The sequence below is a fragment of the Odontesthes bonariensis genome, chromosome 10, assembly GCF_027942865.1.
Source record: "Odontesthes bonariensis isolate fOdoBon6 chromosome 10, fOdoBon6.hap1, whole genome shotgun sequence".
NCBI classification, from domain to species: domain Eukaryota; kingdom Metazoa; phylum Chordata; class Actinopteri; order Atheriniformes; family Atherinopsidae; genus Odontesthes; species Odontesthes bonariensis.
The window spans coordinates 29,339,759-29,350,802 of record NC_134515.1 but is presented as its reverse complement, the minus strand read 5'-3'; the positions used below and the strand labels follow the sequence as shown (position 1 = coordinate 29,350,802).

Sequence of the window (11,044 nt, the reverse complement as noted above, 5' to 3'; positions counted from 1 at the left end):
CATTTCCCCGCCTCCACTGTGATGGGAGGCGACACGCGCAGAGTGGAGTCGTAGCTCGCGCCACGCCGAGTCTCAAACTTTTGGCACATCTCTCTGCGCTGCGGCTGGAATCTCCCCCTGTGTGTCAGAGAGCAGCAAGAAAGTCTACGTTCCAGTCTCAACAACAATGACGTTCAGGAGGCTCAAGAAGGTGAACTCCAGCGGGCCGGCGAGTGGAACCGCTTCTCAGGACGACATTTATTTCCCTTCGTCAAAGTCAGACAGCTGCCGGACTGTGGACTTACCCACAAACTCCTCAGAGGTTTATAACTACAAGACACTGGCGTACTCTGGTGGGACGCTACCCAGAAACTTCAAAAACAAAAAGGTAAGACACGTACCTGTAGCTTAATTCATCAGTTTGGTGCTTTCAGTAGTTTCCGTCCAATGAAGCTAAAATGATCTGATAGCGTTTCTAAACTGTGTTATTAGGCTTATTGAATACGTTTAAAGTCCAAACGTTATATGTTTTGAACTGTGTAACTTGAGTTTGATTTTTATTATTTATTTTTTTCCTCCGTTTTCGGTCAAGGTTAGACTGTAAACCCAGGAGCTGTTTATCAGTTCAGTATCAGTGTGAGACTGGAAATCTCTGGGAACTACTGCTGGAAGATCCCACATTTTTGGAGACACTTGCTATGTACAGAGGGCATCCTAATGGGTGCCAGCAGCAGTTAATGCAAGTGTGGACCACCCATACACACTCAAAGTCTGATGCTCTCCAAACTTTAAATTTGGCATTTGATTGAAGTGCCGAAAGTGAGCAGCAAGACTTAGGCTGCGGCTACACGGAAACGTTTTTCACTGTAAACGATACTTTTTCTTATCGTTTCGCTGTCGCGGCCACACGGAGCCGGCGTTCCCACTACCCCAAAACGATAGTTTTTGAAAACGGGTTCCAGAGTGGGAAAGTTTGAAAACGGCCTCGTTTCGTTTCCATTGTTACAGCTAAAACGTTTTTGCGTCAGTCACACGTTGACGCTGTGAGCCAATTTTAACACTTCTCTATTGTCTCACAGCGTGGCGTGACACAGCGGCGTGTGTACTGCATCGTTTCATCGTTTTCATCCGTTCTCGTCTGGACAGCAGCGCGTTTCCGTGTGGTCGCAAGAATTTTCGTACCCGTTTTCAAAAAAAACCTCGTTTCGTTTTCGTGTAGCCGTAGCCTTAAAGTCGAATATGAGTCGTTTTTCAGGTGTTTAGTTGGGAGCATTAAGGTTACCAAGACCCATTTAGGAGCTTACTCTTGGTGATGTTTGAGGAATTCACACAAAATTTGTTTAAGAAAGGAGTTCAGATCATAATTACTGGGTTCACTCACTCACTTTAATCTGCTCCACGATGACTGTTCTCCTCATATTGGTGTCATTTAAGAACAAAAACACTCTGAATGTGGCTTCACACAAATCGGTCGTTTTAACAAGACCACCCGAGTCCACGTGTGAAGTTGAGTTTCAAAGACTGAAGGTGCTCCTTCTCAGATGGTGGAGAGTGAGGCCAGCTCGAGTCTGTGTTGCATAATGCTTGTCATCAGGGTGCATCTTTAGGTGGTTGGTCAGCACATTTTCTGGACTGTTGCTCCTCTCCTAAATCCATGTCAATCCAATTCTGTAAACTCTGGAGGTTTTGCAAGGTTTTGAGGGCTGCTTTTAGGTACTGACAGAGTACAGTCCAGTTGGAGACCCGCTTGTCTCCAAACCCACACACCACCACTGTGCAGCAACAAGAGTGAGGGGCTACAACACTGCATTGTGCAGGCTCAGGGAGGCAGATCCTGTCAAGCCACCCCCGTCGGTCTCTGTGGGAATTTGGGAATAAATGCTCTCATTGAGACGAGTGCGGGACAATTCTGTAAGTGTTGGGACATAAAGAAAGCAACATTTTACTAGGCAGAGAGACTGTAGGACAAAGCGGGCTTTCATGGGAGTAACATTTGAAAATGACAGAGTTGGAACAGAGGTGGGCCGATTTTTGTGATTTACTGGGGGCTCCTGGAGCAATACCCTTCTTATTTACACAGTCAGGTAGGGCAGGGGCCCGACCGCCCCCCCTTTTTCCTCTCAATGCAGTTATTGTGACCCTGTGTTCACCACTGCGTCTTGTGTGTCTCTTTTAATAGACTGGAGTTTGTGTGAGCGCCTCTAAATGATTTCAGATAGGTCAACAGTTTGAGCGCTTCAGGGCTGCTGATTTTGTGTGAGACCGGGGCCAAATTTAGCTGAAGGTTTTCTCTTAAGGACACAGACGGAGCAAAGAGTAAATAAACAAGAGGACAGACATGCCTTTCTTGTTTCAGCAGCGGCATCTCAAAGCCGACACCATGGCTCAGTGACTTTAAAAACAGCGAACACGTTGCACAGCGCGCGCGTGCGGCTTTGAGACTCGCCGACGTGTGCTGTAGGTGTCGCCAGGAGATGTTTGGGTGACATTGGTGGTGGGGGGGGGGCCCTTATGAGTAATCTCGCACTAACCTCGTGTTAATTTCTGACACGCTTCATGTCTTGTTTCGTTTTCTCCTTACAGGGCGGCGGGCCACAGAAGTGGAAACCCCTAACACAGTCACCAGAACCGCAAAGGTACAATCTCCCACATATCTCCTTGAACTGTTTTTCAGCTAATCTATTTTGTGAGCACTTCCCCGTCGTCTCTAAGCGTCTCTGAGGCCCCTTCTCCACACAGTGATGGTTTGTAGCCGCGGACATTGCTACGTGTGGCATTCTGGAGAGCTGTCATGAATTTTCATGTATTTTACTACTTCTGACGTCCTTTAGTCTAACAGATCGTTGTACTGTGTCTGTGACTGTGACGTCCAGACGCTGCTGGACACAGGCCGAGTCCTGTGCTGCCGGCAGAGATGCCCTTTAATGCAATTTAGATAAAGGCACACATTCATTTAGCGTTTTAATCGTTGGAGTCTTGCTTTGTAAATCATTCTGAACAAAGACCATAAGTATCATCACTCTGTTGCCCAGTGGATAGGCTGTAAAATCCTGTATTTGTTTGCAAACCGACTGTTTGGAAATGTCCAAGACATTTGGGTGATCTGTATAAAAAATGTCCCATTTCTGAGAAGATGTAACTTGAATGCTTTGGATGATTGCCTTTATTTTTGACTTGATGTACTCAATTTTATGGTCAGACCCTAAAATATACAGTCAATCACCCCTAGAGCCCAAAATGAACATATTCAATTTGTGATGATTAAAACTGCAGAAAAGAAAACCTGCAGCCTTTCACCGTTGGCTTAAAAAGGCTTGCGGGATTCATGGATTATCGAAATAGGTGCTAATCGACTTGCCTTTTCATCTCTGCCTTAGACATAAAGATGAAAGAAGTTTTTTTTTTTTTTTCTGTTTTCAGGAAGGTGGTGGTTCTGGAGAAAAAAGAAGAGGAGACATTTGGTTTTGAGATTCAGGTAAGAAGTTTAACCCTCACATGAGGGCTTTCAGAATCTTTCAGAGCGCAGTTTATCGGGATTTCCATGATCGGCCACATTTCGAATATCGGACGAAGTAGTAGCAGAGGCATGCGCATCTTTTCCTGCACACCCTTTGATCCGAGTGTTCCCCTGCACCGGCAGCAGTGAAAGGTCACGCATCAGTCAAACGTCTCGTTCATGTTAATCCTATGACTCGAGGGAGGAGGAAATGCTTTTTCTCCCTCCCTCCCTCCCAGCATCTGTACATTAAGCCGTGTGCTTCATTCACACACTCCTCTTGCAATACCTGCACCACTCTCGCCCACCCGGCCGGCACATATCGCCCCGCAGCGTCGTCTCACAATGTTGGCTCTGTTATTCTGAGCCCGTCCTTTAAATAGTTTTCCAACACGATTAAAGCGTGCAAGGGATAACAAGAATAATGTCATACTTTGGTGCGCCCTCAAAGCTTCATGAAGTATTTCTTCTAGGAAAAGACACGGTGTTCTATTTACGCTTTCGTTAGGCGTTCCCGCCCTTCCTGCCGGCCTGTGGCCAGAAGGAAGTGAGGCCATGAGGAGCAGTTTGATGGTCAGTGGTGACAGCCATGAGTGTGGAGTCTTGTGTTTCCTGGTGGTTTCCTCCCTCAATTTCTGTAGTGTTCATGTGGAGCCACGGAGCCAGCATGTAAATGTGACATTTGCCTTTCAACGATATTTGCATGGCTACATGTTTATCTTTCAGGCTGCTGAGAGGGAAGCCAGCAGCTGCGAAAACAAGCAGATCTGAATCATTGCAAATTTCCAGCCATACACTCATTGCAAGCCCGATCCATTTTTCTATCAGTGGATTAGATTTTAATTTATTTATTTTTTTGAAAGATAAAGCCTTGTGTAGCAGCAGCATGGTGACTGGCTGAACGTGCAGCGCTGTGGTCGTTTGCAGAGACACTGTGGTGACTGAAACAAGGAAGAGCGTGCAAATGCATGTGGAAGTAACTAAAGCAGGTCTCCCAGACAACAAAACATTTGGCGGCAGTGGAGGCACCCACGTTTAGATTAGTGAAATTAACCAAAGCAGGAAAATGATTATGCGTCACCATCTAAGTGTGCACTCCAAAACTATGGAAGTACCTGCTGCTTTGGACTGTTAGTCCGACAAAAGGAGACCTTTGAAGACTGGCTTTGTATTTTTCTATATTTGTAGCGGTGAAGTTGGCTAAATGATTAGTCTGTCAATTAAGAAATCAGTCCTCCAATTAATCAATGCCAAAAAAAAAAGTTTGGCTGCTTGTCGAACCTTTGTACCTACAAAAGAACCAACAAAACGTGCTTAAAATAACATGAGGGTAGCTTTCAAATGAGTTTTTTCAATATTTGTTTAGCTGAGCTGAGGCCTCTCAATGGGTTGTATTTAAATTTAACGATTTAACCTAAACTTACAACGACAAAAGCCACCAGTGGATTTATTTTATGAGACGAGAAGGCAAAAAAAAAAACCTCCCTGGTTTTCTTGTTTGCGCAACATCTCCACATGTTTCGTGATGCGGCCATTGTTCCTTCCCCGTCCGTCATGTCTTCCTCTGCATGTCATTGAGTGGTTTTTCAGAGGTGCATTGTGACATTTTCACAAGAACAGACATCACTCACATTGTGTAAGATTGTTCCTCGACATCGAGAAAAAAAAGAAGGGAGTTCTACTTTGTTTTTGCTCAGAACGATTGCTCTGGCCTCTTTCAGACTTACGGCCTTCACCATCAGGACCAAAACTCAGTGGAGATGTGCACATTTGTGTGTAAGGTGCACGAGGACAGCCCCGCCCAGCTAGCAGGACTTAAAGTTGGTGAGTAAACATTTCTTCCATGGGTATGGTTCTTCTTTTTACTGGAGCCGTGTCTGTATAACCTAAAATAACCTGAAAAGCACGGGGGGGGAAGTGAGCGGGACACGATGTTTTGGTTGAACTCGTCATGCTTTGTGTGTTCCAGCTGAAATTGTACACTGTATGTCAACAATAGCACTCGTGAGTTTCAACCAGCTGGTTGACAGTTCAGGGAAGTACAAATATGACTGCAAGCCTACTCATTTTTCCAGTTAACAAACAGGTTTTTAGGGAAACATTTATTTGCAACCTAGTATTTTGTCATCATTTAAATGATGAAAAAACTGAATACATTGTGTTTGGGGATACTGTGACGGCTGACTTTGGCACCTTGTCTTCAAAGCTTAGTTCAACTGTCAGAAATCTGGGAGTGACCTTTGACAGTCATCTGAGGTTGGACAAACAAATTAACAATGTCGTCAGGACCAGTTTTTTCCAGTTGCGTCTCCTGGCCAAAGTAAAAAAAAAATTTAAGTCGTCATGACCTTGAGAAAGCCATCCATGCCCTAATAAGTTCAAGGTTAGACTATTGCAATGCACTTTATGTTGGCGTCTCCCAGTCTTCTCTCAGACCCCTTCAGCTGGTGCAGAACGCTGCTGCCCGTCTTTTAACCAACACCAATAGACGTGGGCACATCACTCCTGTTCTTAACTCCCTCCATTGGCTTCCTGTCCTTTATAGAACTGATTTTAAACTTTTAATGTTTGTTTTTAAAGCTCTTCACGGCCTCGCCCCATCATATTTATCTGAGCTTTTAACAGTCCGCAATCCTGGTAGAGCTCTGAGGTCAACAAATCAGTTTTTGCTGGAAGTGCCTGCAGGTCAAAATACAAACCCTGGGGTGACCGAGCCTTTTCTGTCGCTGCCCCCAGACTCTGGAATAAGCTCCCAGTTGAGCTGCGTCTTATTTCTGACCTGGGCCTCTTCAATTCTAGGCTAAAAACCTACTTATTTAGGATTGCTTTTAATACCCAGTAGTATGATGACACTTTTATCTTATTTTATCTTATTCGATTTTGTTGTATTCTATTGCTTTCACTGTTCTTTTATTGTTTTTATTTGTTTTTATTTATTCTTCTCTTTATTTATTACCTGCTGTAAAGCACTTTGGTACATCGTAAGCATTGTCTGTAAAGGGCTGTATAAATAAAGTACAATTACATTTACACTCATTTACCAATGACGCTAACACAGAAATTATATTTTTTTATTAGACAAATATATCTAGCTTCCCATTTGAGCTGTTTTTTTTTTTTCCATAGACCCGCATGAATGTTGAGGTTCTGAGCATAAGAGGATCAGGCAAGGACAAGAAAAAAAACTCAAACTGAACTGACAAGAAGCAGCTCACTGCTCCATTTTGCTTCTGGTTGGGAGTCTTGTGACGGCTGAGTTAGAACCGTGTTGAATCTCCATCAGTCTGTCAAAAATAAGGGACGGTGAATATCTGCCGCTGTTGCCGCCACCTTTTTCCTACATCCAGCCTGAGTGTTTCACTTCAGTTTCGCTTCCTACATTCCTCGCATGCTACCTCTATTGTCCGCTGCTTCTCGCTGTGAACACAATGAGCTCACTGCTCTTCTTTTTGAATGAGAGAGGGGGGGAAGGCTTTGTGGCGAAGCCTCACAAAGGCTGCTGTCACGTGTGAAAGTCTGCAGCGCGTTTAATTGCTCTGCGGAGCTAAAGGAGAACCTGCGTGACTTGCGTGTTTGCAGATAAACAACAGCAGTTTTTAAAACTCAGCACCATACACCGAACCAACACACGTGTTTCCCTTCACACGAGGAGACCGAAACGCAGCGGCGAGCGCCACGACTGCACATTTGTGTTTCACACATGTTTCATTTAGAATCCAACAAGCCTCAGCTGGCTGCTTCTTGAAGTAGTTTGAGCCACAATGGATGAAAGCATTCTGGTAGAAATAAGTTGTTGAGATTTGTATGTGTTTGTGTGTGCAGGGGACACCATTGCAAGTGTGAATGAGGCCACGGTGGAGGGATTCCTACACAAGGACATTGTTCAGTTCATCAGGGCCAGCGGCAACACCCTCAGGTAAACAGATTCAGAACAAAGCAACAACAGCTTTGTGCTGGTCCTCCTATTGCTTCTGTTTCTAAGTAATTATGTTCACTTTGTTCTGTCTCAAAACTGGTTAGTCGAATGAATACGACTGTTGGACCCATTACTTGGAGAAATGTGGACAAAAAAGAAACCAAAATAATATCTCAAGGGTGTATTACGAAGGGTGATTAATGCGTCAGTCTGGCGTGTTGAGTCTCGGGTTTTTGGTGACGTGAGCATAGTTCTCTTTTTCACCGGGCTAGATCACCTTGGAACCTTGCGATGAGCAGATAAGCTGCTGAGGTCATGTTTAGAGTTTCAAATGGAAATTAAAAAAAGGGAAAAAAAAGCTATTTTCACTTTTCCATATGCTGATGATGGTCCTTAACGTGTTACATTATATATAAGTCGTCTATTTTTTTTTTTTTTTACTTGGGTGATTCGTTTTCTGCTCATTTTTAGCAACAACAAAAAAAAATAGCTCTTTGCTGTATCATTTTACAGCAAAGCTAAAGTGGGAAGTCGGCTCATTTTGTGCTGACGACCTCGTCTCTTTTATGGAACAGAACGCAGGATCTGATGAAAATCAGCCTGGTTTTACAAAGAAAGCTGCTCCCCGTTGTATTTTATTGGGGTTTCAGGCTGTCACAAAGAGAGCCTGGCTCTGTCGATCCTGCCTTTGTTGAATTCTGGGAGCTGTACAACATGACATAAAAATGATATTGGAGACCGATCTTAATGAAGAGCGAGACATGGGTCACAGTTGTTGTCACAGAGGTAGGAGAGTCTAGTGTCCACCTGAACGTTTCGTTTACGGTAAAGTAAACTTTTGATACAGTCAATGCCAGAAATTTGCCTTTCCTTTTGAAATATGAGGTTTTGCTTCAGTATTTATTTATTTATTTTTTTATAGTAACTGTTATGAAAATAAAGTCATTTTGTATTTTATTTAAATTTTTTTTGTCAGTTGCGTTAATTTTGGCATGACTCGAGTCACATGGCTATCGCGGCTTCGTCTGTCAGTTTGCTTAGTGGGTGTTTAATTGGAGCCACGCTCTCTTCCTCGCCCTCCGTCTCTGCTTGTAAAAGATTAAAGGGACAATTAGCGCAGTTCCGCTTTAAGCTTGCAGATCCGCTGCAAAAAGAACCGCATCAGAGTGTCGGTGAGGGCACGGCTTTTACACACTGACTTCAAGAAATGTTTTGCACCACTTTACTCATTATAAACTGCCAGAGCGTAAACAAGCTCTATGGGTTGTTCTTCAACCCCTGATTCAAAAAGATTTGCAGCACTGAAGTGTCACAGAGTGGAAACTGTATAAGTTTATCGTTCCCCGCTGCTTGTAAACTGCTGTTCGACACCAGACCCGTGAAAAGAGCCTTTCATACAGTGTTTTTAGTGCCGCTTTCTACCCTTGTAGTTTTAATAAGCACTTCCTGTTGAGCTTACTAACTCAGTGGCCCTTCTGATTTTTCCACTTGCAGGCTGGAGACGGTTTACAGTGACTCGATCCGAAAAGCTGAGCTGGAGGCACGGCTGCAGTATTTAAAGGTGAGTGGTTTCGTTTTCGTGTTTAGGTGTAAAAGTTGTCAGGAGTGAGTCAGCCCATCCCGGATATAGAAAGGCCCTCCCCCTCCCTCCACACCTGTCTCCTCAGCAGCTCCACCTGTTCCATCAGCAGTCGGTGCAGCAGGCTCACAGATCGCACGCAGACATTCTCAACCCGAGCAGCCTGTGAAGTGGCTCAAGTGAGCGAGCTGTCCCCAAACACCACAGCAGCTGTCCCGCAGTAATCCGCTGCAACACAGCCGCCTTCTCAGATACTAATCCATCATTTTAAAGATCAGCCTGCTGCTGAACACGCGGCTTTTGTCGCAGCTTGAGATACAGTGGAAGTTGAGGCTAAACCGCACTGACACAGTCATAATGTAAAGTTATTTTATGCTGTTGGTTGCTGTCCCAGTCTGCTTAAATATCTCTTGTTTTCTTTTGTAGCAAACTCTCCATGAGAAGTGGGATGAATATCGCTCGTTGATGGTGCAGGAGCAGAGGCTTGTTCATGGTAGGTTGTTGTGTTTACCTTTTGGATTTTTATTCAGGCAGATAAAAAAAAAATGTAAAAAGAACATGATGGCGTATATTTGTTTGTAAACTGAGATTAATGTAGTTTGAACGGGATTATCAGATGATCATCAAGATGTGACTTTTACGCTGTTCTTGGCCATTACTGTTCGGAAACTTTTAAGGATTGGATCAGCAGGTTAAGTTAATCTTGCGGTAGTCCTGTGTCCTCACACTGTCCTCTTCTCCTGCAGGCATTGTGTTGAGTGATGCTGCAGTGTACGAGTCCCTGGAGTCAGCAGGTGTGTACGGCAGCCTCGGCGCTCCCAGCCCTGCGACTCAGAGAGCCCTCCACTGCACGGGCAGCACCAGCAGCAGCGCCAGCTTCCTCAGCACAGCCACTGAGGACGACCCTCTGTACCAAACCTGCCTGTACCAGGCTGATGGCAACGTGGACTCGGATAATGCCGAGGAAAAGAAGGAAAAACAGCTGCCGAAGAGGCAGCAGCGTCTCCGACCGGCCAGCGAGTTCTTCACGACAGCTAAGACTCAGCTTACCCGCAGCGCCAGCACTCGCAGCTACGTCAGGGGGTCTTCATCATCCTCATCCACCTCAGGGGAGAAGCAAGGAGGATTTGGCTCGTTGCAGAGGAAGCCCAAACAGAAGAGCTTCCGTAGGCGCCTCCTCAAATTCATCCCAGGATTGAATCGACCACTGGAAGAGGAGGAGAGCAAGCTTTGAGTAGCAAACAGACTAAAAGCACCAGGGACTGCCAAACTAAACTACCAAAGAAAACAGCAAGTTGCCCCAAAGAGTGAAGAGTGAAGAGTTTGGGACCAAAGTGAATCGGCTCTGTAGTCGCACCTTGCCCTGTTTTAAATGGGTAGCCCAATGAACATTTTTGCTACATTCAGTAGCTTTCAGTGTTTCACAGGTGTACATAACCGCTTCTGTTTGTCTCGATTTTTAAGTTATTTATTTATTTCTACTTGTTGTTTTTCTGTACAAAATGAAGGATGTTCCCGTTTTTTTTTTTTTTTTGTTTGTTTTTCCCCTGCATCAACAGGTTTTTATTTTGACACCCAAAGGAAAATGCCTGCTATAGCTGTGATTGTGCAACTCGAGTTTTTGCAAGACACCAGCTCGTTGTCAACTTGGGAAGATTCAGATCCTGTTTTATTTTTCCACCAAAATTAATGGCTCTAAAAATAAAATCAGTGGCATTTCAACATAGTACGCTCGTTATTGTATGCAAAACTTGGAAGAAATGTTATTTTGTTCAACCAGCCGCAACTGTTTTTGGCTCAACTACACTTAGCTCCCTGACCTCGGGTGTACAAACAATCTGTTTATCTGATGGAAATGCATCCTTTTTCATGTGATGCTTAAGCATAGTAAGTCTCTTTAGCTCCACAGCTCTTCCATAATTTAAGAATGCTATCACCCGAGTTCTGGAGGTTAGCATGTGGTTTTGGATGCTTCAAGGCTTTTTTTATGGTGCAAAGTATCCAGAATGGAGACTGTTGTCTCTCTGACACAGTTTATTGTTGGGAGAACAGTGAGGAATGTGCGAAGAAAACC

The 11,044-nt window shown here is 44.4% G+C and overlaps 1 protein-coding gene across 1 annotated transcript; it reads left to right on the top strand.

Annotated features, from left to right (window-relative positions):
* The first annotated feature begins 17 nt into the window (after positions 1–17).
* tamalin (trafficking regulator and scaffold protein tamalin) lies at positions 18–10,692 on the top strand. Its single transcript, XM_075475186.1, has 8 exons — positions 18–367; positions 2,563–2,615; positions 3,400–3,454; positions 5,197–5,299; positions 7,298–7,391; positions 8,886–8,952; positions 9,397–9,463; positions 9,717–10,692. The coding sequence occupies exons 1-8, from the start codon at positions 167–169 to the stop codon at positions 10,202–10,204; spliced, it is 1,128 nt and encodes a 375-aa protein (XP_075331301.1). The 5' UTR covers positions 18–166; the 3' UTR covers positions 10,205–10,692.
* Positions 10,693–11,044: the final 352 nt, after the last annotated feature.

Coding starts and splice junctions, on each gene's coding strand:
- tamalin (XM_075475186.1), top strand. CDS start 167: ATGACGTTCAGGAGGCTCAAGAAGGTGAACTCCAGCGGGCCGGCGAGT. Junction 5,300..7,297: donor GCTAGCAGGACTTAAAGTTG/GTGAGTAAACAT, acceptor TTGTGTGTGCAG/GGGACACCATTGCAAGTGTG. Junction 9,464..9,716: donor GGAGCAGAGGCTTGTTCATG/GTAGGTTGTTGT, acceptor CTTCTCCTGCAG/GCATTGTGTTGAGTGATGCT.